Raw genomic sequence first — 27,301 nt, 5'->3', positions numbered from 1 at the left:
CATGAGTGCTGGCCTATTTCCAGGTAGGTCCTGAGACCTTCACATGCCACTGACTGAGGGCTTGGTGTGTACCAGTACCCGTACCAAGTGCCTCCCATGTTTTTCTTCGAGTCCCCTAAATAGCCCCATGAAGATGGTACCATTATCATTCCCATCGGGCAGGTGATTCAGCGGAGGCCCCAAATCTTTAAGTACTTTTCCCAGGCCACAGTACTAGGAGGGAGCAGAGCCCACTCTTAAGTCTGGGTAGGTCTCCCTCCATAGGCTATGCCGGCAACCTGCAGGCGATACTCCTTGACGCTTTGGAAGCTCAGGGTCAAATGCGCACCCATGTGCTCTGGGGGTAGAGCTTGTCCCTGGGACCACCCACCTTTACTTTTCCTTTGTGCTACCTTCCTCATATAATATGAACGGAAGCTGCATTCTCCACGGTATATTTAGTCTTAGTGCAGTGCTCCGGGACATGGTTCCATGAGCAGAGGTTTTGTTTTGCCTTTTTCTTAGTTGCTTTAATTTTTTTACGCACCATGGATTCTGTACCACAAAACATCAAGACAAAAACAAGAACCTCAGTCAGCAAGGGGTGAACTTGCCTTAGAGGATGAGGGCAGGGAAGGAACCAGCAGGCCAAATCAGAACCCTAGTTAGTGGGCAGAAGGTGGGAGACGGCTTGGAACACTTGAAGGTTAATAATTTTTGCTCCATCACTTACCCATTAATTTCTGCCCAGCCCCATGCTATGTATCTCTGTAGGCTGCTGTCAGTCATTTTTGTAATGGAAGGGGTCATAAATAATCAAATAAAAGGTGGGCTTCCCTGCAACTCCCCACCTCCAGACTGGGCTGGAGGGAGGATGTCCCTGGCTGTCTCCCTCAGGGTTAGGTGTGAGAAGTGTGAGGGGCTGGACGAAGTGGAGAGGAAGATGGGGTGGTCCCAGGAGTCTGGGAGAGGCATAGATGGGCTGGAGGGAGGAGTATTTCAAGGAAAGGCTAGACCCCAAGACCCCCGAGGCAGGCCTGGAGAGCAGCACAGGGCAGAGGGGCCTCCGTCCCTCTTTGCACAGAGTGGGGGTTTCTTTTCGCCCAAAGGCAGAGGAGTCACCCAGAGACCGGCTCTGCACATCTGGTTGTATTGCTAAGGCAAAGCGCCTCAGAGATACCCGCTTCCGTCCCAGCACCCCCGTAACTATTCTCCCGACCCCTGCCCACAGCTCAGTGAGGAGCTGAACCAGCAGCTGGAGGCCGTGTGCGGGTCCGTGTTTGGGGAGCTCGAGTCCCAGGCGGTGGATGCCCTGGACCTGCCCGGCTGTTTCCGCATGCGGAGCCACAGCTACCTCCGGGCCATCCAGGCCGGCTGCTCTCAAGACGACGACTGCCTGCCCCTCCTTGCTGCCCCTGCCTCTGTCTCAGGGAGGCCCGGCTCCTGTGAGTGTGCCCTGTCTGCCCCTGGCCCGGCCCTAGGTCGGAGAGCGCCCTGGGTTCCGGTGCCGGCCCTCGCTACACCTGTGCTGTGTGACCTTGGGCAGCTGGCTTGCCTCTCTGGGCCGGGTGATGGGGAGAACAAGCCTTGGCCCGTGGAGTCCGCGTGCCTGCTGGGTCCCTCCGGCGCCGGGTGGGTGTGGGGTGGAGGGCCACAGACACCCGCCGGGACGTGTTTCTCACCCGCTGCGTTTCTGCGTTTCTGCGTTCCTGGCCCCAGCCTTCAACTTCAGAAAGGCCCCGTCCCCCATCCCGCCGGGGAGCCAGGCCCCGCCCCGCATCTCCATCACCGCCCAGAGCAGCACCGACTCCGCCCACGAGAGCTTCACGGCCGCCGAGGGCCCGGCCCGGCGCTGCAGCTCCGCGGACGGGCTGGACGGCCCCGCCATGGGCGCGCGCACCCTGGAGTTGGCGCCGGTGCCACCCCGGGCCAGCCCCAAGCCCCCTACACTCATCATCAAGACCATTCCCGGCAGGGAGGAGCTGCGGAGCCTAGCGCGGCAGCGGAAGTGGCGGCCGTCCATAGGGGTGCAGGTATGGAAGGAGGGGGTGCCGAAGCGAGCTCAGGCCCGGGCTATTTGGGGACGGCTTAAGGGGGTCGGTGCGGTTGCTCTGAGCTGCACGTAGACCCTGTGGCTGGTCATCCACAGGGCTGGTACGACCAGTGCCAGCCCCACTCCCTTGTCGCTTGTCCCGGAAACATCACCTCTCCTGGGAAGTGGAGAGGGGTGGCCAGGTTGACGCCTCTGACCTCCTGGGTCTCTTTTCTTGTTCGGGCGGACTGTCTTTGCAGAATCGGCCCATGGGCTTGGCGCTTAGCTTCTGCTCACCTGTCTCCCACAGGGTGGTCTTGTGTCCCGGGTCTAGCCCCGGCCACTGACTCCCCCAATCCTGCCCCCAGGTGGAGACTATCTCAGACTCGGACACTGAGAACAGGAGTCGAAGAGAGTTCCACTCTATCGGCGTCCAGGTGGAAGAGGACAAGAGGTAGGTCTGGGGGGGTCCGTCTCAGGCTTCCCTGGGGGAGAAGAGGAGAGAGGACTGCATAATGCCCTCCTTGGTCCCGTCTGCCTGCACACTGTCTCTTTCTGGACGGGAGACCAAAACCTTCTGATGGGGAGCGGCTGCAAGGTCATCTCCTCAGAGATGTCACCAGGGCAGTCATCAGACCTAAAGTGAGTTCTCCTTGTACCCGTGCCTGTCCGGGGTGCTCTGAGGCGGCAGGAGTGGTTGGAGGAAGGGGACAGTAGGGAGAGGTAACAGGTAGGTGCTGAGCAGGCCTTCAACAATTGGTGTTTCCGGGGGATAACAGGATTGTCCCAGTCCCTCGTTGCTGCCCCTGGTGTACAAGTTATGTGAGCTCAAAAAGAAACAAATAAACATGAAGATTGCCTCTCAGGGGCCCCTGACAAATGTAACACTCCTCCTCGCTTGGCTCACACAAGCCTTTAACCAGTCAGGGTACCTGTTGTATGCCCGAGTCTGTGATGTACCTGAGATGGTAGAATTACCAGCAGCCACTATTCTGGCATTACGTGGCCTCAGAAACACCGTGTCCTTAATTTCCAGCTGAAAAGTTAGCATTTCCAGCTCTGGAGGGGTTACTGGGAGGAGTCCCTCAGTCTAATCCTATGGGAAGACGCTTTCTCTAATGACCATGTGGCAGGGTCTCGGTGGCCCATCTGCCCTCTGGGCTGCAGTGCCACCAGGCCAGTGGCCCTAAGTAGGGTGGCTGTAAGGTCATCTGTGTTTCCCAGGAGGAAGAAAACTAGAGTCCTAGTAGCAGCGCCTCATAGCTCTGTTCCCAGTCACCATTGTTGGGCCTTTTGCCTTCCCCTAAAGTTCCCCTAGCTATTTCTGGAATTCCCTGGGAGTATCGTGTGTGCGCCTGATCAAGGCTTTTTGGGGTTCCTGTGGGATTCACCATTTTTCTCCATGCTCACTCCAGCTCCGTGTGGTTTCATATGCTCCTGAGGCTGTAAATGCCTCCATCAAGGGTGATAGATAGTTGCCTTATTTCCCCCATCATTCCTGAAGCTACCGTCCTCCAAACTCTCTTTTTTAAAAAAAGATTTATTTATCGGGGCCCCTGGGTAGTTCAGTTGGTTAAGTGTCTTGACTCTTGGTTTCGGCTCAGGTCATGATCTCAGGGTTGGGGGATCAAGCCCTGCATGGGGCTCTGTGTTCATCAGGGAGTCTCCTTGGCTCTCTCCCCGCTCAAATAAATAAATAAATAAATAAGTTTTTAAAGATCTTATTTATTTGAGAGAGAGAGAGAGAGTGTGGGGAAGGGCAGAGGGAGAGTATCTTCAAGCAGACTCCTTGCTGAGCCAGGAGCCCTATGCAGGGCTCAATCCCACGATCCATGAGATCATGACCTGAGCCAAAACCAAGAGTCAGATGCTTAATCGACTGAGACACCCAGGCACCCCTCCTTCAAACTCTTAATATACCACAAAGATCCCAGAAAAGTAGCACTTTATGGCAAACCCACTTTGCAAGTCCATGACCTGGGTTCTTGAGAGGTGGGGTAGGAGTCATGGAGGGATGTAGCCCTGTGTTGAGAACTCTTCCCCCAACTCTGTTACTGCCCCAGGGACCATAAACCAAGCCCATTACCCCCACTCACTCCCTTATAAGGCTTCTTGGTCCCTCATTCAGTTAGACCCCCAGGGGTCCCCCCATTCTTCCTAACAAGCCTGAATCCTGGGAAGAGTGCAGTAGGCATTCTACTGAGATTCAGGCGAAGTCAGCAAACTCCATCATCTGTTCATTCATTCTTTCATTCTGAAAAATACTTACTGAGCATTTGTTTTATGACCGTTCCTGTTAAAATCTCAGGGAAACATCGAAGAAATGAGTCTTGCCCTCATAGAAGTTATGGTCTCGAAGGGAACTGAAGCAATGAATAAATGACCCACAACTAAAAATATGATTATACATTATGGTATAATATGTCATGGGATATTATTACATGTTATGGCGGGACTATGAAAGAAAAAAACTAAGAGAGAAGGGATCTTGTTTGGGGTAAGCAGGTGACATTTAAGCTGAGACTCGAGGATTGACTAGGAACACTCAGGTGATGATTGGGGGTGGAAGTGTTGCAGGAAGAGGGAAGAGCATGTATGAAAGCGCTACAGCAGGACAGTTTGACACGCATCAGGAAGCGAAAGAAGGTTCTGGCGTGGTGTGGAATGGGATGGGGCTGTGGTGAGGGAGTGGATCGGAGAATAGGCAGGCTCCAGGTCATGCAGAGAATGGGCATGATAAAGAACTGGAATTTAATTATGACTGATGAGTAGCCATTAAAAGGTGAAAGGAGCATGACAGGGTCTAATTTATGTTTACAAAAGATCACTAGCTGCTAAGTGGAGAATGGATTTGAGGGAAATAATAGTGAGCGCCGGGAGGCTAGTGAGCGGGAATGTTTCCTGATCCAGAAGAAAGGTGACGGTCTTTTGCATTATGGAGGATCCTTTTTTTTCTATTGTATTTTATAATTGGGCACTACTAGTGTATGGGAGAACATAAGGCTTTATACAGTGATCTTGAATTCACCAACTTCGCTGCTGTCTCTTATTGGGACTTATAGTTTACCTGAAAATCATGATGGGTTTGAGTCAGGCACGTTCTCTGTAAATGAGGATATTTCTTTCTTTTTTTTTTTAATTTAAATTCAATTAATTAACATACAATGTATTATTGGTTTCAGAGGTAGAAGTCAGTGATTCATCAGTCTTATGTAATACCCAGTGCTCATTATATCACGTGCCCTCCTTAATGTCCATCACCCAGTTATCCCATCCCCCCACCCCCACCCCTCCAGCAACCCTGTTTGTTTCCTATGATTAACAGTCTCTTGTGATTTGTCTCCCTCTCTGATTTTGTCCTGTTTTATTTTTTCAAATGAGGATATGTCTTCCTTTCTTTTTTTTTTTGAGAGAGAGCGAGCGAGCAAGAGAGTATATGTGTGAGCGGGGGTGGGGGCGTGCAGAGGGAGGGAGAGAATCTTAAGCAGGCTCCGACCTGGGTGTGACATGGGTCCTGATCTCACAACCCTGAGATCATGACCTGAGCCAAAATCAAGAGTTAATTGCCTGAGCCATGCAGGTGCCCCTAGGATGATATCTCTTTTAAATCCATATTCTTTTAACTTCTTTTTCTTGCAATAATGTACTGAATAGGACTTCTAGTTCACTGTTGAGTGGAGCAGTCTTGTCCCATTCCTGATATTAGTGGATATCTTCTTAAATCCTACTCATAAGTGTAATGATGTTTGGTACAGATTTTGTTGGATACTATTTATCAGGTTAAGGAAATTCCCTTCTATTCATAGCTGGCTAAAAGGTTTTACGTTTATTTCTTTTTAAACAGAAAATGAGGGTGAAATTTTATTGAATGCTTTTCCAGAATCTACTTAGATGATCATAGATTTTCTCCTTTCATCTATAATGTGAATTAGATTAATAGATTTTCCATGTTGATCCATTCTTTCATTGCTGGGATGAACCCTGCTCGATACTATCATCTGTTTGGATGAAGTTCGGCTGTAACAGGACCTCAGTAGTCTCCTCAGTGCATTTCTCTCACTTAGAAAAAGAAGAAGCATGGAGATCCAAGGGCAGTGTCAGGATCTCTCTTGCTGTTCTTTCGCTCTGTGTATCACCTCCGTCCCAGGAGTGGAAGCCCAAGCTGCAGCCATCCTGCCTGCGTTCTGAGAAGTACCAAGGCGGAGGGGAGGAGGAATGCGGTGCTGCCTCTTAAAAAAGATTCCCTGAAAGTTACACCCAACACTCTCACCTCCATCACATTGCCCGAAACCAAATGGTGTGGTGACATCCAGTGGCAAGGGAGGCTGTGGCAGACAGTCTCCATTGAGAAGCAATGCACGAAGAGCAGGGCACATAGCTAAAGATCAGGGTGCTTATGGCCAAAGACAAAGAGAAGAATGGGCATACGGAAGTCCAGCCATGCTGGTCACAGTCCTGCTGTGTTATTTTTCTGTACGTGACTGGATTTTTGGATAGCTGTTACTGTAAGATTTTTATAATCTGTGTCCATAAGTGATATTAGCTGACGATTTTGCTTTATTGTGCTTATTCAATTCAGGTATTTAGGTGACGCTGGACTCCTAAAATGAATTTGGTAGCATTCTCTCTCTCCCCCTTGGAACAATTTGTGTAAAGTAGGAATTGTCTATTCCTTGAAGGTTGGGTAAAGGTTGCCTATAAAACTATCTAGGCCTGATGCCTTTTGGGGATAGGAGAAACTTACAGAATCACAGCTTCAGTTTCTTTCATGGTTATTGACCTGTTCGGGTTTTCTTTTTCTTCCTGAGTCAATTTTGGTGATTTATATTTTTCTCAGAAAATGGACCATTTTACAAAAATTGACAGTTTTGAAAAAATTTTTGGCACGAATATCCTTTGTCCTAGTAGTATGATTTTATAAGTCTTTATTGTATCTGTAGCTTTTCATTCCTAATACCGTATATGTATGTCTTACCTCTATTTCGTGATCAGTCTTATCTGAGGTTTGTCTATTTTATCATTTTAATATATTCTTATTTATTTACAAAAAATTATTTTATTTTATTTTTTTAGAGAGAGAGAGGGAGAGAGCACGTGTGCAAGTGGGTGGGATGGAGCAGAGGGAGAGGGAGAGAGAGAATATTAAGCAGGCTCCTTGCCCAGCATGGAGCCCAATGAGGGGTTTGATCTCAAGACCCTAAGATCATGACCTGAGCTGAAACCAAGAGTCAGATGGTTAACTGACTGAGCCATCCAGGTGCCCCTTTAATAGTACATATATATATAAGTGTGTGTGTGTGTGTATGCATATACATATGCACACATATATGTATGTATATGTATACACGTCTGTCTGTATGTATATAGATACATATATGTATATTCACACACATATTTAAAGATTTATTTATTTATTTTAGAGAGAAAGAGATCGAGAGCATTAGTGGGCTGAAGGGCAGAGAGGGAGAGGGAGAGAATCTCAAGCAGACTCCTCACTGAGCGGGGAGCCCGATGCAGGGGCTTGATCTCGCAACCTGGAGATCATGACCCCAACCAAAATCAAGAGTCTGTTGCTTAACTGACTGAGCCACTGAAGTGCCCCTTAATATATATATATATGTATATATGTATGTATATGTATATGTATGTATATATATATATGCATATATATACACATATATATATATTTAATTTAAATTCAATTAACTAACATATAATGTATTTTTGGTTTCAGAGGTACAGATCTGTGATTCATCAGTCTTTTTTCTTTTTTTCTATCAGTCTTATATAATACCCAGTGCTCATTGCGTCACATGCCCTCCTTAATGTCCATCACCTAGTTACCCCATCCCTTAACCCCCTCCCCTTAATACATTTTTAAAGTTATATTTTATCGGTCTTTAAAAAAACTTGCTTTTGGATTTGGTTAGCATCTCTATTGTTTCTTTCTCTTTTATCTTTATTTTCTTTCTTCTACCAAGTTTGTCTTTTTTTTTTAATAGCCTCTTGAACACGATTTCTTATTTTCTAACGTGTTTTTAAGGCTATAAATTCCCTTTTAACTATACTGCTAGAGCTGTACCTCATAAGTTTTGAGAATCAGTATTTCTACTGTTCAGTTCTAAATAGCTTGTAGCTTTTATCATAATTTCCTTTTTCACCGATGAATGATTTTGAAGTTCTTTTTTTTTGTTTTTTTTTTTGCTTCCAAATTTTGGCGGGGGGAGGTTCGGAGCTACTTTTTCACTACTGCTTTCTAAATTTGCTGCATGTGGTAATACAATGCATTCTGTATGATATTTTTATTCCTTAGAATTTGTTGAGGCTTCCTCTGTTTATATATATATGTATATATATATATATACACACATATATATATATACATATATATACATATATATGTGTGTATATATATATATTTCTAATATAGATGGTCAGACTTATACATTATATTTTTCAAATGTTTGATTTCTTTTTGGATGTTTGATTTAGCAGTTCTGAGAGAGTTGTATTAAAAATGTCTCACCGTGGGATGCCGGGGTGGCACAGCTGGTTAAGCATCCGACTCTTGATTTCAGCTCAGGTCGTGATCTCAGGGCTGTGGAGCCCCACGATGGGCTCTGTGCTGGGCATGGTGGGGCCTGCTTAAGATTCTGTCTCTTGGGGCGCCTGGGTGGCACAGCGGTTAAGCGTCTGCCTTTGGCTCAGGGTGTGATCCCAGCGTTCTGGGATCGAGCCCCACATCAGGCTCCTCCGCCGGGAGCCTGCTTCTCCCTCTCCCACTCCCCCTGCTTGTGTTCCCTCTCTCGCTGGCTGTCTCTATCTCTGTCAAATAAATAAATAAAAAAATCTTAAAAAAAAAAAAGATTCTGTCTCTCCCTCTTGGCTCCCCCTCCCCCACGCTCTCTCTCTTAAAAAGAAAAAAAACAGTCTCACCATGATTGTGGGTATGTCATTTCCCTTGGTGATTGTATTAATTTTTTCTTTAGTTTGCGAGTCCCGTTCATATTCAGGCTTATGATTGTTTTATCTTCTTTGTGGGTTAGTTCTTTTATCATAAATAGGCTGCTTTTCATCCTTACTATGGGTTTTTGCCTCCAAGTCTATTTTGCTTGATTTTACTATTATGGCTGCTTTCTTTTGGTGAGCGTGCCAAAGTATCTTTCTCCATTCTTTGATTTTCATCCTCCCCGTACCCTTATGTTAAGGGTAGATCGGTTGCTTGTAAGCTGTGTGGAGCTAACGTTTAGTAGACATATTTAAGCTACGTATATATATCTTCATTACTGATTTCTTTGGACTTATTTTTATTATCTCTTTAAAATTTTTCTATTTGATATGCTCTTTCTTCCCTTTTTTTTTTTTTCCTTCAAGTAATCTCTACGCCCAGCATGGGGCTTGAACTCACAATCCCGAGATCAAGAGTCCCGTGCTCCACCTCCCGAGCCAGCCAAGTGCCCTGTCGCGCTTTATTTTTGCTTTCTTCTTCCCCTACTTTTTTGCCTTCCATTGAACTGATCAAATTTACTTTATTTCTCGTCGTCCTTCTCCTGGTTTGGAAGTTTACCTCTTAGTTGTGATTTTCCTCAAAGTTTTAGCAAATATACTTAATTTAATTTTTTTCGAACAAAGTCTAAAATTAGTGAGTATTTCTGTCCTTCGTAGGCAAACACCAAGAACCTTGGAACACTTTAATTTCCTTCTTAACTCCCTCCGCCCATCTCCCATGTTGTATTTGTCTAGTATTTTGATTATACCTCTTTCAAAGAAACTCTGCTCAATCAGTTGTTTTGATATCTTTTATGGCTTAATAGTTTAGATTTACAACCATGTTTTAACAATTTATGTGTTCGCTATTCCTTGTCACTGCCCACTCCTTCCTGATGGGTTCCGTGTTTTTTATGCTAAAGTACTGCTTGAGTTTGGGACCAGTTTTAGAGTTCCTGTCTCAGCTGGAGGTTTCTGTATTTCAGTGGTGGTGCTCACTGGAACGCACGCCCACACACAAAACAGCCTTAATGTTCGTATTCTCAGCATCCTGCTTCCTGGCCACATTCCTGGAGCATGACCTGAGTTTTCCAGTCCACGTTTGTAAGTGGAATTGACCCTTCTTGGCTGCTGGCTTTATCCACGGGGTCTCCTTCCAGCTCCCCAGGATGCAGGGTTTGGGGGCTCTCCTCTCATCCTCCCTGGGCACTACCATCTAGCCTCTAGCATATGTCTGGCCCAATATTCCCGGGCTCACTTGGCTTAGATTCCCTCTCACTTCTTAGGTTTTGAATTTCCTTTTTGTCTCTAGTACCCAAAGATGTCCCTCTTCCTATTTTCAAGCGTGGCCCTGCAGCAGAAACACCTTTTGACTTTATTTTATCCGGCATTTCTACGTGTTTGGGGGTGTGTGAGTGGGAGTTTCTTAAGTTAGTTCGGTCTACTGTATTGATCAGTTGTCTGGACCAGGCTGATAGCAGATACAGAGAGAAGCGGACCAATCTGGGAAGATTTTGGAGCCAAGTCACGAAAGGACGGGGACAGGCAGAGAGTTAGGTCTTCCTCGCGCCTGTATAGGTATTTGTGAGGTCCTGGTGGGGTGGGCTGGGGAGGGGGAGATGGTGTTGGATCAATGTCTGCAGAACTGAATTGCCTGGGACAGGTGATGACACTGGGAATCCAAGGGGGTGACAGGTGGGGAGAGGAGAAATCTGGCGCATGTCTCTGGCCAGGCTCCCTTGCCTGTCTGCTGCGGGCGTCCTTAGTTGTACACCTGCACTGTCTTTTCTGTCCCTTATGTCCCTGGCACTTTAAGTCTGACTTACCACACACCATGCCCCAAATGGTACATAAAAGCGAGCCATGACTACCAGCAGCCTCTCTAGGCAAACTTCCAGGAGCCCCCACCTGCTGCCGCCCCATTTTCTTGGACTCTCTTGTCCTTACTCCTGTCTCACTGGTCCCAGGATCTGTCGTCTCTCTCTGCACATTGGTTTTAGAAATTGCCAGGGAGGAAAGGTCTCTCCCTTTCCACCTTTCAGTGTGTTCCCTGCCAACCTGTTGGGTGAAGAATTCAGATCTACTGCTTGGTGGGTTTTTCCCATTGCTCACTATCAGTGCTGGCTTGGCTTGGAAACACACAGGTATGGGTGTTGGTGCTTCTTTACTTCCATCTCCACAGCACCCCCACCCAAGATTCATTTGTCCACAGATATTTATTGGATCCCTATTATTTGTCAAGTACTTTGCTGGGCACTGAGGATGCAAAGGTCAGCGGAACCAGACAGCCCTTGCCCTGTGAGGCGTACGGCCATGTTAGTCTAAGAAGCTTATAAATGGCATAGAAGTATAGATGTGGTGACACCACAAAGGAGAGGTTTGTGACAGTGAGAGTGTGTCATGGGGGCTTTGACCTAGTCAGAGGGGTTTGGTGTGACTTCCCTGAGGAAGTGACATTTGGGCAGAGATCTCAATGAACAACTCACACAATTTAACAAGGTGAACTGAAATTAACTAGGTGGAAGTGGGAGATAAGAGTGTTCCAGGCAAAAGGAACAGCATCTGCTAAGGCCCTGTGGTGGGGGGGGAGCATACTTAAGGAACTGTTACCAGCGCTGTCTCAGGGCATCCTACAACACCTGTCTACACAGACCCAGCATACTCTGGGCCAGGATAAAAGAATGCATCAAATACCTTTGCTAAATATTAGAAGAATGTTCTACATTCTTAAAGGGGCCCTTTAAGAACATAGAAACCACGTGATTTTTGCCTCAAACTCTAACTATGGGGATCCCCTTGTATCTTTTACCTCTAGATCCTTCCTACTAAGACCTTATCTTAAATTCCAGATGTAGCAAAAACCAACAAAATAAACAAAAAAACACCAGACTGCTCAGTTAAATTTGGTTATCAGACATGAATGTTGAAAAATTTTTAGTATATGTAGTTCCCAAATATTGCATGAGATATGCTAAAAAAATTACGTTATTTATTTGAAATTCAAATTTAAGAGCAAGTCCTGTATTTTATCTAACAGCCCTACTTATAATCAATTAAGCCCAAACAGGGCCAGCTGGAGAACTCTACGTAGGAAGGCCGCCCCCTCCGCACCACTCATTCCTTAGCATCATGGTAATTTCTGGCTTTGGGACCTTGGGCATGGCATGTACTGAAAGAATAGAGCCCCTTGAGACCCAGGAAGGAAGCTTCCACCCTTATGAATTTTTTTTAAAGATTGATTGATTGATTGATTTATTTATTTATTTATTTATTTATTTATCAGAGAGCACAAGCAGGGGGAGCAGCAGGCAGAGAGAGAAGCAGGCTCCCTGCTGAGCAAGGATGCAAGTCCCAATGTGGGTTTAGAAATTGCCAGGGAGGAAAGGTCCTGGGATCATGACCTGAGCCACAGGCAGACACTTAACGGAGTGAGTCACCCAGGTGCCCCTTCATGAATTTGTACTCCCAGAGCAGTCATGTGAAAGCAATGCCCTGCCGATCGACCACAAGCCCTGGGTGTGGACACTGCCTCCATTCCTCAGTCTTCCACTGAAGACTGACCTGTGGCTCTTCCTAAATCTTCCACCCTGGCCCCACCTCGGCATCACAGTCACAGCCCTCAGGCTGGGGTGGTAGACTCGGGGCCCCCGATTGATTATATGTTCAAGCCCTTAGATGCTTTTTCAGAGAGGGCGCTAGTACAATGGCTGTGCCTTGCTAAAATGCTACTGCCCTTCCCCTTCCCTGCCCAGTGCCTCCTCCCACCCCTGCCAGCCTGCTGCCCAATACTCCTGGTAAAACCTCTTGACAACTCGTGGTTGTGGAGAATTCCGTGGACACCGTGTCTCTTGGGATAAACCAGTTTCTTCCCAGAGCCCTTTGTGTTATCCCTTAGAGAATCACAGTAGAAACGTCTCCCTGAAATAACCATATAACAACTTCCAGCAACATCAGGAATGTGATCACTGTCACCCCGAAGAGCTCGAGGGGGGAGGCCTCCTCAACCTTGTTAAAAAGCTTGGGGAGAAAATATTGTGACAGGCATTGTTACGAATTAGGGATGATTCACAACTGAGGCCGGTTTCTATCCTGTGTTTACAGCTGTTGTGAAGACCACAGCAAATACTGCCAGATCCAGAACTAAATAGGGACATAAGCTCTGGACTTCACTACCCTGAAAATTCATCTGTTATTGTTAGGATTAGGTTTGGCTGTGAGTTACAGAAAAGCCCCAAGATGACAGAAGTGCATTTCTCTCTTGCTTAGAAGAAGCCCAGAGATTCAGTTGAGAGCTGGTAGGTGCTGTGCAGTGTCAGGACCCAGCCTCCTTCTATCTTACTGCTTCTCCATCCTTAGCACTTGGCTTCCATCTCATATTCCCAGATGGCTGCTTGAGTCCGGCCATCACGTCTGCATTCTGGTCAGCAGGGAGGAGGAAGGAACCAAAAATGGCACATTTTCCTTTTAAGAACATTTCCTGGAAGTTGCACATACCTTTCTGTTTATATCTTGTGAGCTAGAACTTAGCCATATGGCTATACCAGGGAAACTGGTAAAAGAGTCGTTACTCGAAGTGGCCATGTGTCCAGCTTCAAATTGTGGGATTCTAGAAAGGTAGAAGGGATATTGGGGGATGAACAGTGGTCTCTACCGTTCTTCCTTCCAACCAACCCATCCACCCACCCAACCACCCACACACCAACCAACCAACCAACCAACCAACCAACCACTCAGCCAACATTTATGCAAGGAATGGCTCTACTTATAAGGGAGACAAATGCAAATTACTAACTATAATACAATGTGCTTTGGAGGACAAAAGGGGTTTTATTCCGAATGCTGTGTGAGAACAGATGGAAGCAATCAGCAGTGATCACAATAATTAATAACTACAATGGCCTCACTGGGTTCTCAGTGCTACATTCCCATTATTGTATTTGTCCAGCTCCCTTTCTTTTCAGTGAGAGCCACAAACCTCCCTGCCTTTCCATATAATAGCTAACATTTACAATGGGTAGGCCAGGTGCTGGTCTAAGTTCTTTACATACATTATCTCATGAGAATTCTGTGATCGTTCTCATTGGTAGATAAGGAAACTGAGGCACAAGCCAGAGAGCTGAATTTTGACTAGGCAGTCTGGCTCCACGGTGCATGTGCCTGACCCCTTTGCTGGGCTGCTTCCCGTAAAGCTGCTCATTATCATTTCTACCCTGACCCCCTCCCCCTAGATCTCCAGCAGACCACCTCCCCGTTCACGGCACTGTAATGATTGAGATCATCTGGTGGGACCTCTCTCCATGTCTGGACCAAGCCCCACCTCCCTTGCCTCCCTTCTTGCCTCTGCCATCCGTCCTGCCCGAGGTTGAGGCATCGTCTCCCTGATTACAGCCGCCCCTCTCCCTCCGTCCTGGGGAGGCAGTGGAGTGGACTGGAGTGGTGTAAGTGCTGGCCTCTACAGCCAGACTGGACTAAATTGATAACTGTCTGATCATAAGAGTCCACTTTTCCTCTTTAAGCCTCCGTTTTCTCATCTGTAAATAGGGATGATACTAACATTCTTACCGTGGGACCGTTGCTGAGGATTGAGCGGTTTTTATGCAAAATCCTTAGTCTAGCGCATACTAAGTGCTCAAAGGATGTTAGTTACTATTTATACTCCTTCTGTTTGATCCTTGGACTACCGCCTCCTTCTTCTTGATCTTTCATTGATCTCTCTTTACAGGTTGTGTTAGTTTCCTATTGGTACTATAATAAATTATTACAAATTTAGCGGCATCAAATAATACATTTTTATTGTCTTACATTCCCAGGGGTCGGAAGTCTGAACTGTGTTTCACTGGGTTAAAATCAAGGCGTTGGCAGGACGGATGCCTCTGGATCTCTGGGAAGAATCCGTTTTGTCACTTTTTCCTGTTTATAGAGGTTATCCACATTCCTTGGCTTGTAGCCCACTTATGTCTTCAGAGCCCCCGTGGCAGGTTGAGTCCTCACATGACATCATTCCAGCCTTCATCCTGTTGTCCCATCTCCTCCGATTCTGACTTATCTGTTTCCCTCCTTCACTTACAAAGACCTTTGTGATTAAATTGGACACACCTGGATAATCCTGACTCTTCTTCTCATCTCAAGATCTTTCATATAATCGTATCTGCAAAGTCCCTTTTTCCATGGAAGCTAACCTATTCAGAGCTTCCAGGAACTAGGACGGGGACCTTTTCGATCATTATTCTGCATACCCTGCAGTTTCCATCCTTTAGAGATATGGCATGGGAGAGCCATCCTAAATAAAATATCCCTCTCTTCCCCTCTCTTACCCAGCTTTATTGACATATAACTGACAAATAACTAAAATATCCCTCCCTTAAAGATACATTGTCTTTTCTTTTCCTCCTTTCTCAACCAAGCTCTTTGAAAGAATTGTCTTGCCTAGTTTTCTAGACCTCCTATCAACCTCCTGCCATTTGTGTCAGCCCCCATACTCCACCAGATTGACTCTTGCCCGGGTCCCCAGTGGCTTCTGTTGTGCCAAATCAAGGGACACCTTTAATTCTCAACTGGTAGCATTTTCCATGTTGATTACTCATTCCTTCTTGAGACCCTTCTGTCTCCTGTATGCCTTTAGGTGACTTTGCCCTGGTTTCCTTCCTCTTCCTCTCTGGCTTAGATGCCTCTGGGGCTTTATTGTCTCCACCCACCCCTGAAATGTCTGTGTTCCCCAGTGCTTTGCTTCTTTGTTTCATTGCTTATTTCTTGGTTGATCATGTCCCACACTGCTGGTTTTATTATTATTTTTTATTTTCTTTTTCTTCCAAATTTGTATTTAAATTCAAGTTAATTAACATATAGTATGGTATTGGTTTCAGGAGAATTTTTTTTTTAAAGATTTTTATTTATTTGAGAGAGAGAGAGAGCACTTGAGCAGGGAGGGGCAGAGGGGGAGGGAGAAAGAATCTGAAGCAGACTCTGCACTGAACGCAGAGCCTGATGTGGGGCTCGATCCCACGGCCCTGAGATCATGACCTCAGCCGAAACCAAGAGTCAGACGCTTAACTGACTGAGCCACCCAGGCTCCCTCAGGAGTAGAATTTAGTGATTCATCTTTTACATGCAACACTAGTGCTCATTAGGTCAAGTGCCCTCCCTATAATGCCCATCCCCCATCAGCCCATCCCCCACCGACCCCCCCACTCCCAGCAATCCTCCGTTTGTTCTCTCTAGTTAAGAGTCTCATGGTTTGCCTCACACTGCAGGTTTTCAATACCACTTGCACAAGGTTGACCGTCTCCTGCTGGGACTGCGCCGATCTCTGGCCCCCAGCTGGGAGTACTGGTGGTCCCTGTCCCCCAGCTGGGAGTACTGGTGGAGACTGTGCTTCAAGGCATCCCATAAGCTCCTCAACTTTTTAGTCTTCCTTGAGGTGGACATGGTGATGAGACCTCATTGAAGTCGTGACTTGAGAACCAGGAAGCCTGGGGCACTTACGCATGCTTCTGTTCCAGACCACGTGGCCTGTTTCCATCCAGACCAGATGTGATCTTCTTGGGACCCCTCAGAGGCCAGGGTTTAAGGCAGCACACGCAGTGGTTCTGAAGGACAGATCCATGTTTTGTGAGGGGACCAGGGAAGCAGACAGGGAAGGCTGATGTCTTTACCGGGGCAAGCCCCACCTTTCCGTGTGTGGTCTGCCATGGCTGGAGCTCCGAAGTGGCCAAAGGTGGACTGGAGCTCAGAGGCACAGAAGTATTCGAGGTGGAGCCAACGTGCATCCGAACAGTTCAGTTAGACACACAAGACTCTCAGCTGAGACAGAGAACAATTTAGCGGGACATGGGGCTGCTTCCATATGCAAGAAGGCTGCTGAGGGAGGTACAGGGCTGAGGATGGTCCTGGGGGCAGTCAGGAGGCACGCAGAGGAAGGGATGACTCGAGTCGGGAATGGACAGGGAGGGAGGAGGGGGCAGTCCATTTTAGACAGGGGAATGGCACGTGCAAAGGCTTAGAGTCAGGGCCAGTATCTACTTGGGGAGCAAGGAGAATGCAGGGGGGATGAGGTCGGAGAGGAGGACTGCTTCCAGAGTCGATGCTCGTGTTGGGTGAACGCCAGCAGAGGAAACTTGAACTTTATCTTGTTGGCAGCAGGGAAGAATTTTGGGCAGGGGAACGAGTTGGGCAGAGGGCCACTTTAGGAAGACTGCTCAGATCTGAGTGGATTGGTGAGGAAATGTTGGGCCCCTGATCCGAAAATATGCAAGGTGTAATTTTTGAGAGAGAAAGTACCTTGGTGATTACTGGCCCATTTCTATCATTTTGTATAGTATAAATGTGTGCGTGTGTATTTACATATAATCATGTATCATATAATATATTTTACATACACACGCGCGCGCGAAAGATGGAGGGTGAGTGACTTCCCAAAGGCACAGAGCAACACAGCCAGCATTAGAACTCAGATCTGACTCCTTCTCTAGTGCTTTGCTTTTGTGCTGAGTGGAGATGCAGGTGTCTTGAAAGGAGGCTGACCTGATGTCAAGGCAGAGGTGGTACAAATCCTGACCAGGGCAGGGCAGGGCGGATGCCAGGGGGAAGAGCATGTGGGAGGCAATGCGGATATGTTCTTGCTTTCTCCCTCCCTCTCTCTCTCTCTCTCTCTCTCTCTCTCTCTCTCTCTGTCTCTCTGGGTGGGGGTGGGGACACAGGGCTTGTTGGAGACTGCACATGAGTGCATCTCTCTTTCCTGGGTCCTGCAGCATCCTTCTGGGCCTGGTTTCTATGGCAACAGGCTCCCAGCAGGCAGCCCGCCAGCTGGAGGGAAGCAGGCAGGCAAGGCAGGCAGGGAGAGAAGGCCTGGGCAGCAAGAGGAAGACTGAAGTTGTGGGGGCTGGAGGAGACTTCAGGGAAGCTGGAGGGGTCCCCCAAGAGCTAGCCCCCCAAGTCCTTCTCTCTTCAGACCATAATGGGCTGGAGGTGGGTTAGGACACATGGATCTTTCTTTCATGGTCCTGAAATTTCCAGACGTCAAACTTTTGCTCACCTCTCCCCACCACCCCCACATCTCCTGACTCCCACTTCTTTAAGGATTGTCTGACCCCAGCTCCATGCACTTCAGGGGCCATGGGTTTCTGCATAGGAAAGAGCTCTGAACTGAGGGGGGTGACAAAGAACAAGGCCAATTGACTTTCTGTTTTGCAGAGGATTTGCATATTAACTCAAAGACAAGAAATTTCCAGGCCCTGTGTCATTCCTGCCAACAACTTAATTCAGCTCCACTGGCGCTGGCTGACTGTGTCTGGCCAGGCTCTGGGCTGGGCTTTGGGGGTCCCTAGAGGAGAAGTCCTTTCAGCTGCAGGCTCCTCCCACCCTCCAGCCGCTCCCAGGCAGTTCCTCCTGATGTTCTAGCAGCTGGTGTGGAAAGTGCTTGGGCCGTCAAGCCAGCAGCCCTGGGCCTGCATCCTGGCTAGCTACTTTCTAGCCGGGTGGCCACGGCCTCTCTGGGCTTGAGTTTACTCATTTCTGAAGGGCTGAGACAAACCCATGCAGTTGGTGTAAACTAGCAAAGACATACTATTTGTTAAAATAGTTGAATAGCTGAAATACTTCGGTACTCACTGGGAAAGAGCCACCACCCTGGCCCCTCTCTCGCCCTTCTGCTCTGCCCCACGGTCCAGCTTCTGCAGTGCCGTGCTCTAGCCCTCTGGGTGTGTCCGTTCCGATGGGTGCGTGCCAGCAATTTTTCTGCCCCCGGAGTACAGACTGTTAGATATTTTGAATATCACCCCTGTCCAGAGGCAGTGCAACAGGAATTCTGTACCTACCTGCAGGGACTGGTGTATTTAAAGGTCGTGGGTTAATGGCCATCATGTTGTACGTTTCTTTTCTCATTCCTTTTCCTTTTGGCCTGGAGAGGCGGGGTGAGGGTGGGACTAAGACTGGGCAGGGGCCACGATGACAGTCACCTCTCTCACCAGGCGGGCAAGGTTCAAGCGCTCCAACAGCGTGACAGCGGGTGTGCAGGCAGACCTGGAACTGGAGGGCCTGGCCGGCCTGGCCACCGTGGCCACAGAAGACAAGGCCCTGCAGTTCGGACGCTCCTTCCAGAGGCACGCTTCTGAGCCCCAGCCCGGGCCCCGGGCCCCCACCTACTCAGTCTTCCGCACGGTCCACACGCAGGGCCAGTGGGCCTACCGCGAGGGCTACCCACTGCCGTATGAGCCGCCGGCCACCGATGGGTCGCCAGGCCCTGCCCCCGCCCCCACCCCCGGCCCCGGGTCCAGCCGCCGGGACTCCTGGATGGAGCGCGGCTCACGCAGCCTCCCCGACTCAGGCCGCACGTCCCCTTGCCCGCGGGACGGCGAGTGGTTCATCAAGATGCTGAGGGCGGAGGTGGAGAAGCTGGAGCACTGGTGCCAACAGATGGAGCGCGAGGCGGAGGACTACGAGCTGCCCGAGGAGAGTGAGTGAGGGACCCTGTGTGCGCGAAGGGCTCAGAGCCGCGGCTGGGCGGTGGGCCCTGGATCGGGCGGGCCCTCCGCTTGGCCTTGAGTGTGCCTCCTCATGGTTTGCTTCTTTGGCCTGGATCTCTGGGGGTCCCCCTTGGGGCAGCAGGGCATGCTGGGAGCTCTTGGAAGGAAGTGGGGAGCAGCTTCCGAGGCCAGGATGGGACTGGGCAAGGAACCAGGTGCAAGGGCCGGCCCTCTTAGGACATGGGGCCAGTCCAAGTCACCCAGTCCATGGAGGTCAAGGGCACTCTGTTCCCATCTGGCTGGTGTGGGATTCCAGGGCTGATCCAGGGAGTGGGGCCACACTTCGAGGTGGAGGGCCGGCCGGTGCACAAGGTCAGATCACTGTCCGAGGCCTAGGTGTAGGAGATTCTGCCCGAAGACCTGGCCCTGGACGGAGGGAGGCCGTGGCCCTTCCCTGCAAGTCCATCTGAGGGGAGACGCAGCCATAGCTCAGAATCCCTAAGTTGATGGGGTAGTGACTAGGAGGACAAGAGTCAGGCACATGAAATTTTCAGTAATCCTTGATGGGCCAAGGAGTCATATACTGATGAGTGACAAAGTTCTGCCGATGGGTGGTCATTGAGCCAGTGCCTGGGTAAGCCTGAAGGGCCAGGTGGGGGCTGGTTTCCCTCTGTTCCATGACATGGGAGGAAAGAAGGACACAAGAGGATAAGTGCTTAAGAAATGGAGGTTGTCTGAAGAAACACTGGTGTCTGAGGATACAGTCGTCTTGGTGAAGTGGGATAGGAGCCACCTGTTAGGAACTTGAGGATGGGATGGGGAGGGGGCTGGAGGAGAAAGACCGACAGAGAGTGCCAGAGAAGGCAGGGTTGAGTCATTCAGGGCAGACCTCCTGGAGGCTGGGAAAGGAGAGGCAACCGTCCCTCTTCTGAATCTCCTCTTATTCCCCAGTCCTGGAGAAGATCCGCAGTGCCGTGGGCAGCACGCAACTTCTCCTGTCCCAGAAAGTTCAGCAGTTCTTCCGGCTGTGTCAGCAAAGCATGGTGAGTGCCATGGGCTGGAGCCCACCAGAAATATATATGCCTGGAGGTGAGACCAGGTGTATGTGCCCACGACGGAGAGGCCTGGGCTCTTTCTTGTCTCCCTGCCTCCCACCCCCCAACCCCACTCTCCCAGGTTGAGCTTCCTGATGGTGAGGGTGGATGGGGCTTTCTCTGGTCCTGGCTGGGGTGTGGATCTTCCTGACTGGCTGCCTCTCCTCTGTCTCTCTCCACTGAAGGACCCCACTGCGTTCCCCGTGCCCACCTTCCAGGACCTGGCGGGTTTTTGGGACCTCCTGCAGCTCTCTATCGAGGATGTGACCCTCAAGTTCCTGGAGTTACAGCAACTCAAGGCCAACAGCTGGAAACTCCTGGAGCCTAAGGTAGGGGGAGAGTCCCTTCAAGCCAAGAGGCCAGACCCTGGAAAATACCCTTCCCTAGAGAGGCCTGTGTGGGGAGAGGAGAGGAGCAGAGGGCATTCACGGGCAGCAAAGGCAGTCCTGGACAGGTGATGGTGTCCATCTTCTTCCAATATGACCACACTCTTGGTCACTGCCATCTGCTTGGCCCTGTGCCCATCACTGCCTGAGCGGCCAGAACCCCGAGGGGCTGCAGCCACCTCCCACCAGCTGTAGTCTGAGGGAGCGGAACTAGAGTTTCCAGAAGAGGAGACTGACCTTAGCTTGGACCTAGGCACGGAGGAGATCTTGGGGGGCCCCTCAGCACTCATCTCACTAGACGTTGCATGTGATGAGGCCCAGATGCCTGGTAGCGAACCCCCATTGCCCTGCGTGCGTCGGGGCCGCTGCATTCCTCCCGACCGGAGGGAACTCGCTCACTTCCCACCCACGTCCCTGGAGGAGCGAGTCTTGAGTGCGAGTTGTCGCGAACGGCGCCACCAGGGGGCGCCCGGATTCGCAATTTTTAATGAAAAGCGGCTTTTGACCTTGTCCCAGGCACACTTGGGGCTTCTGGCCGCCCTCCGGCGTCGGAGCCGTGCGGCGTCAGTCCCCTGGGGCGGCGGGGAGCGCGAGCCGGGGATGGGGGTACCCCAGACTGAGCCGCCGCCCCCTCTCCCGGCAGGAGGAGAAGAAGGTCCCTCCGCCGATACCAAAGAAGCCCTCGCGGGGCCGGGGCGTGCCGGTGAAGGAGCGCTCCCTGGACTCGGTGGACCGGCAGCGGCAGGAAGCGCGCAAGCGGCTCCTGGCGGCCAAGCGCGCCGCCTCCTTCCGCCACAGCTCGGCCACCGAGAGCGCCGACAGCATCGAGATCTACATCCCCGAGGCCCAGACCAGGCTGTGACCGGCCCGGCCCGCCCAGCCCGGGCACGGGCCCGCGGTTTTCTACCCGTACTGTACACCCAGCGTCGAGGTCACTGTGAACGCGGGCCGCCCCGTGCGCCCGCCCGGCCGGCACCGCACGCCCCGGCCCTTCCTGCCCGTCACACTCTCGTGGGTTTTTTACCTTCCTGACCCCACGCGAAGGCGCCCGGGCTGGGCTGGGGGCCGTGCCTCTCCGCCCTGCGCCCCCACCTGGACCCCCTTCTCTCCTGGTCCGACGCTTCGTCCCCACCTCCTTCCTACGGGCACCATCTCTGCCATTACTTCCCCCCACCCACGGGCCAGGCCGGGCCGGGTCCCCCATCTGGGCTCTGCGTACCCCCCCCACCCCGCGGGGCTGGGCTTCGTGGGGATCAAGCTTCGTGGCTTTTTATGAAGAATCCCGAACCCCACCTAGGAGCCTGCCCCACCCTCCCAGGGGCTCCACCCTCAGCCCTCAGCCCACCGGGCCCAGGGACCACAGTGGCTGGACCAACCCAGGACCAGGGCGCCTGGGCCTCTCCCCTTTCCCAGCTGCTGGGGAGGGGAGATGGGGCTTCCCCTCACCACACCTGTGGCTGTTCCCACATCCCCTTGAGTATCCCAGGAAAAATAAAACGGCAGAACTGCATTCGAGCCCGCTGCTCTCTCCAGAAGGAGCCACCTCTGCCCCGTGCGTGGGAGCCGGGTGTGTGTGTGTGGGGGGCGGTAGGGAAATGGGAGTGGGGTGGGGGAGTGGAGGGAGGGGAGGCCGGGAGCCACTCTCTCGGTTTGGGGAGAGCGTGGTAGCCTGGGCCAGCTGGGGCAAAGGGGATTCGGCCCCCTGGTATCCACAGAAGGACCTGAGCCCTCCTGGAGGGGCCCAGGGACGGTGAGGAGGAGAGGGTTTTCTCCTCACCACTCCTAGTTCAGTCCATTTCTCTTTCTGCCCTCCAATGCTCTCAGGCTGCCCCCCAACAGGGCAGCCCAGACCCCAGTGCCTGGCCCACCGGCCTGTGCTCGATAAACAGGGAGTGCTGTGTTTCTTAGATGCACATGGATACTGGTTTGCCTTCCCCTAAGGGTCCGGTGTTGCCTCTGCTCCCCTCATTCCTGATCAGCCACAGAAACGCTGTTCGATTTAGTCTTGTCACCTTTTCTGATGTGTCCTCTGAGTGGGCACTTTGGTGGGCGTCTCAGGGGGGAGAATGGAACTTTCCTGGGAAGCTAAGTAGCAACGCCAAGCTAGTAGTGGTGGCTAATGTTTATGGGGAGTGTTTTACAGTAACATAGCTCATCCTTAGGACAGGTGAGAAAGCTGAAGCTCAGGAGAGGTGCAGTGGCCTCCGAAGTCACAGGCAGGGCTAGGAGTGATGGACCCAGGCCTGGCTCATGCCATACCAGGAGCTTTTGGCTCTCCAGCTTTCGGAGCCCAGAAAGGGTTTGATGGCGGTCCCCACCTGGTCTGGCAGCCCCCTTTAGTACTTGGGGTTGATGTGTAACCCTGAGGCAGGAAGAAGAGCCATCCAAATCTTTGACTGCCCTTCTGGGCCACACTGGACTAGGCAATTCTCATTTATTTATTCAGGAGGCATTTATCAAGAACCAGTGTTGGCACTGGCCAGCACCTGGGAGAGAGCCCTGAACAAGTGTAGTTTCTACTCTTATGGCACTAATGGTCTTATGGGGAAAACAGACAAGTGAACAAGCAGTTACAGAATAAGGGTGAGTGCTGGCAAGAGCCACTGGAGGAGGGCCAGCGCTGGGAAGAATGTTCCAAGATCAGACAACAGTTGTGCAAAGGCCAGGAGGAGAAAGAGCATCGGGAGTGCAGAGGCATGACAATGCTCGGCTTTTGGGTCAACATGAAGCGGGTGGGCCTGGGTCTGAGGAACCGTGGGAAGCCACAGAAGGGTTTTGAACAGGAAAGGGCCAAAAACAGCTATTTTACAAGTCAGTGTGGGAGACCACCTGAAAAGCAAGAGGTCGTACACACACTTACGTGAGACCTCTGGAAGGTGGAGAGGAACCCCACGTGATCCAAATTCCCAAGAGTGAGTCAGCTTGGAGCTGATCCCACGCAGATTCCTGGGCCCTGTCCAAGACTGTGAATAGACTCTCTTCCCCCAAATGAGTTTTTGACAAGTGTGCCAGGTGATTTTGACGGGCAGCCAGGTGTGAGAACATTTAGGTTGGATGACCGTCCCAAAGTTTCCACTGGAAATGCCAGTTTGTCTATTTCCCCCGGACTTGCCCAGGGAGCCTTTAGCTGGGTCACTTCACCTCCTGGAGATTGAGTTTTCTCATCTCTAAAACTGGGACGTGGGCAAGGTTTGCACTAGATGATACTCGGAGCAATCCTTGAAGCCAATATTGTCATTACCATCATTTACAGGTGAGAAAATGGAGGCTTTGAGAGTTTAAACAACTTACCCCAAATCTCAAAGCCGAGAAGTGGCCGAGTCTGAGTTTAACCTTCTACACACTACAGCTCCTTATGAGTCTATGTCTTTTCCCAGAAACTGGGCCAGGTTTCCCAGGACCATGAGGTCTATGGGATGGGCACAGAGGAACAGGGCAGCCCTGAATGAGTGTGGTGGGCCTCTTGCTACAGACCAACGTCTAAGTCTCCCCGTGTGGAGCTGACGTGGTGCAGAGTCTCTGCATGTTGAGGGTTGGGAGTTGTGCTGGGCTCCATGGACCAGGGAAGGATTAGATCCAGTCCCTGTGTTTTTCCATTGCTCCCAGGTGGCCGTAGCCAGGCACATAAACAGAATGGCACGTACAGAAGGAGGCTTCTCCCATAGGGGCTGAGGAGACCAGAGGAGGAGGCCTCTAGCACTCAACTGAGTCTTTCTGCAAGAGGGGCCTTTTGAACTGGGTCTTGCAGGATGAGTTAGAGTTTTGCAGCGGAGGAAGAAAGGGAGGACATTAATTTCAGGCAAAGGGACCAGCTTGGGCAAATGCATGGTAGGGTATGTATGTGTGTGGGATCATGGGAAGGGCAGAGACTGGAGGGAGGTGACAGGCTCAAACAGGGGTGTAGAGAGCATAGAGGAGATGTGGCCAGAAGGGACCCATGGTAAGAGAGGGGGTTTAAACTGAAGATTTCATGTTTTTTTTTAAAGATTTTATTTATTTTAGAGACAGAGAGCAAGAACGCACAAGCAGGGAGAATGGGAGAGGGAGAAGCAGACTCCCCACTGACCAGGGAGGCCAATGCAGGGCTCAATCCCAGGACCCTGGGATTATGACCTGAGCCAAAGGCAGACGCTTAACTGACTGAGCTGTCCAGGTGCCCCAGAAATTTCATGGTTTTTTAAAGTTTTTGAAAGACACTTTTTTAAGAAAGGAAATGGACTGGTGGGAGCAGTGGAAGGTGGGGCTACCACTGAGGGAGTTGCTCAGGTGGTCCAGGTAAGAGAGGAAGGTGATGAAAAACTTGAGAGACATTCAGGAGACACAGGTGCTCTGAGCTGGGTTTGGGGAATAGTGCAAAGATGAAGAGATGTTGACGATGTCAGTTAGGTTTCCGGCTTAGTGAATAAGTTAAACCATAAGTGGACATAGGACATTACAGAAGGAGGAAGCAATTTGGGGAATACTAAACATACCAGTGACCATTAACTGAGCACTCAGGAGGCGCCAAGTACCTTGCCAAGCATTTTATACACGTTAAGTGAGTAGGACTCAGAACCACCCTAGGGGATGGGTACACTCATTGCATTTGTGTAAACAAACAGTGTAAACAGCTCTTCTGAGATGAGCAGGCAGCAAGACCAGGATTTGAACGCACTTTTGATTCCTAAGTCTGTGCTCTCGAGCCCCACTCAGTGCTGCCTGACCGAACTACTAGCCATCCCTTGAGACTCAGCTCAAGGGCAAGTCCCTCTGGCGAGCCCTCCTTGATTCTTCCCGGGTTCCTCCTCTGAGCTACTTATGCACGCTTCTGTTGTCACATTTCTCACACCCCTTGGCAGTTTGTAGAGCCCTCTGCTTCCCTAGTGGTTGGTCTGAGAGCTCCTGAAGGCGGGGCTGGTTCTGGTCATGTTTGCACCCCCAGTATCTAGCACATGTCGATTGGCTGGCTGAATGCTAATTGTTCTGGGCAATTCTGTTCCCTTCTCTTCTCTACACATTCATTTAGGGAACAAGGTCTGCTAATAATGGTTTCTTACATAGTTCTCTATACTGTTCCTTTCTCTTTATCTCCACTGCCAGAGTTAGCCCTGACCTCTCTGAGATTGTAGAGGAAGGGCATCTGATGTGATGCTGCGGGCTAGGAGGCTTCCCCTGGAGGTGTCCCTTAAGCTTGAAAAATGATGTAGAGCTACTTCGGGGCAGTCCAGGTAGATGAAAAAGCATGATAAACGAAGGCACAGAGGCGTGAAACCGTTTGGTCTGCCTGGGAGTATGAGGGCTTTAGCCTGTGTTACTGAAGATGAGTAAATATGCTTGGCTGAGACTCGTGGAACAGAGGTGAGAAGGCAGGGCTAGTGGGGGCATTACAGAGCTTGAGCTTTGGTGTTATTTCTCTATGCAGTTGACCCCTGAACAATGACGGCACTAGGGGTACCCACCGCCTGAACAGTGGAAAACCCATGTATAACTTTGACGCTCTCCCAAACTTAACTACTAATAACCTACTGTTGACTAGTAAGCCTTCCTGATAACATAAACAGTTGATTAACACATATTATGTATGTTATATGTATTATGTACTGTATTCCTACAATAAAATAAGCTGGAGAAAAGAAAATATTATTAAGAAAATCATAATGAGGAGAAAAATATATTTCTAGTACCATTCTGCATTTATTGAAAAAAAAATCCATGTGTAAGTGGACCCCCACAGTTTCGAACCCCTGTTGTTCAGAAGTCAACTGTACGTGATAAAATAGAAATCTGTACGGGGCATAGTGGGGACACAGGGGAGTGAATACTTGTATCTGAAGGGTCAGGCAAGACTTACATTTCATTTTATTTCAGTTTTTTGTATATTGACAATGGTACCATTTATTTTCCTGTTGCTATGTACCTGGCACAGCACTTAACATGCATTATCTCATCAAACCCTCACAACATCCTATGAAATAGGTGTTATTACCTTTATGCATAAGAGGGAAAGGAGGCTCCGGCGGATTAATAATGTTCCCAAGGTCACATGGCTAGAAAGCTAGCCCAGATCTGAAGAGTTCTTAGAGTTCTAGACTATATCTTGCTAAGGAGATCTTCTTGAAGTCAAGGAACATGTCTTTTATTTTTTGTGTGTCCAGACGTAGGTCTTAGAGACGCCTAATAAACCTCAGTTGAACAAATGAATGGATGACCTTCCACTTTCTCCAAGCGAAAAGCTCGTGCGGACGTCACTGGGAAACCCTCCAGGCCACGAGGGGGCGCAGTACCCGTCTCGGCGCAGCGGGGCCCGCTGCGGACGCTCAGCTTCCTCCGGTCCTCTGACTGGAGCTCAGCCAATCGGCGCGCTCCGAGAGTGCCGGCGCCGGA

The 27,301-nt window shown here is 50.1% G+C and overlaps 1 protein-coding gene across 1 annotated transcript in view; it reads left to right on the top strand.

The window, feature by feature from the left end:
* DLGAP3 (DLG associated protein 3) overlaps positions 1-22,435 on the top strand; it is a 39,183-nt gene extending 16,748 nt beyond the window's left edge. The window contains exons 4-10 of the mRNA XM_026516724.4: positions 1,211-1,424; positions 1,699-2,012; positions 2,380-2,465; positions 18,964-19,448; positions 20,410-20,501; positions 20,738-20,881; positions 21,582-22,435. Coding sequence (XP_026372509.1) covers positions 1,211-1,424; positions 1,699-2,012; positions 2,380-2,465; positions 18,964-19,448; positions 20,410-20,501; positions 20,738-20,881; positions 21,582-21,800 — 1,554 coding nt within the window. The 3' untranslated portion in view covers positions 21,801-22,435. The remainder of the gene's footprint in view (positions 1-1,210; positions 1,425-1,698; positions 2,013-2,379; positions 2,466-18,963; positions 19,449-20,409; positions 20,502-20,737; positions 20,882-21,581) is intronic.
* The last annotated feature ends 4,866 nt before the right edge of the window (positions 22,436-27,301 follow it).

This window comes from Ursus arctos, unplaced genomic scaffold (genome assembly GCF_023065955.2).
Source record: "Ursus arctos isolate Adak ecotype North America unplaced genomic scaffold, UrsArc2.0 scaffold_32, whole genome shotgun sequence".
In the NCBI taxonomy this organism is placed as follows: Eukaryota; Metazoa; Chordata; class Mammalia; order Carnivora; family Ursidae; genus Ursus; species Ursus arctos.
Note: the sequence above shows the minus strand (reverse complement) of the source record. Positions and strands in the feature narration are given on the sequence as shown.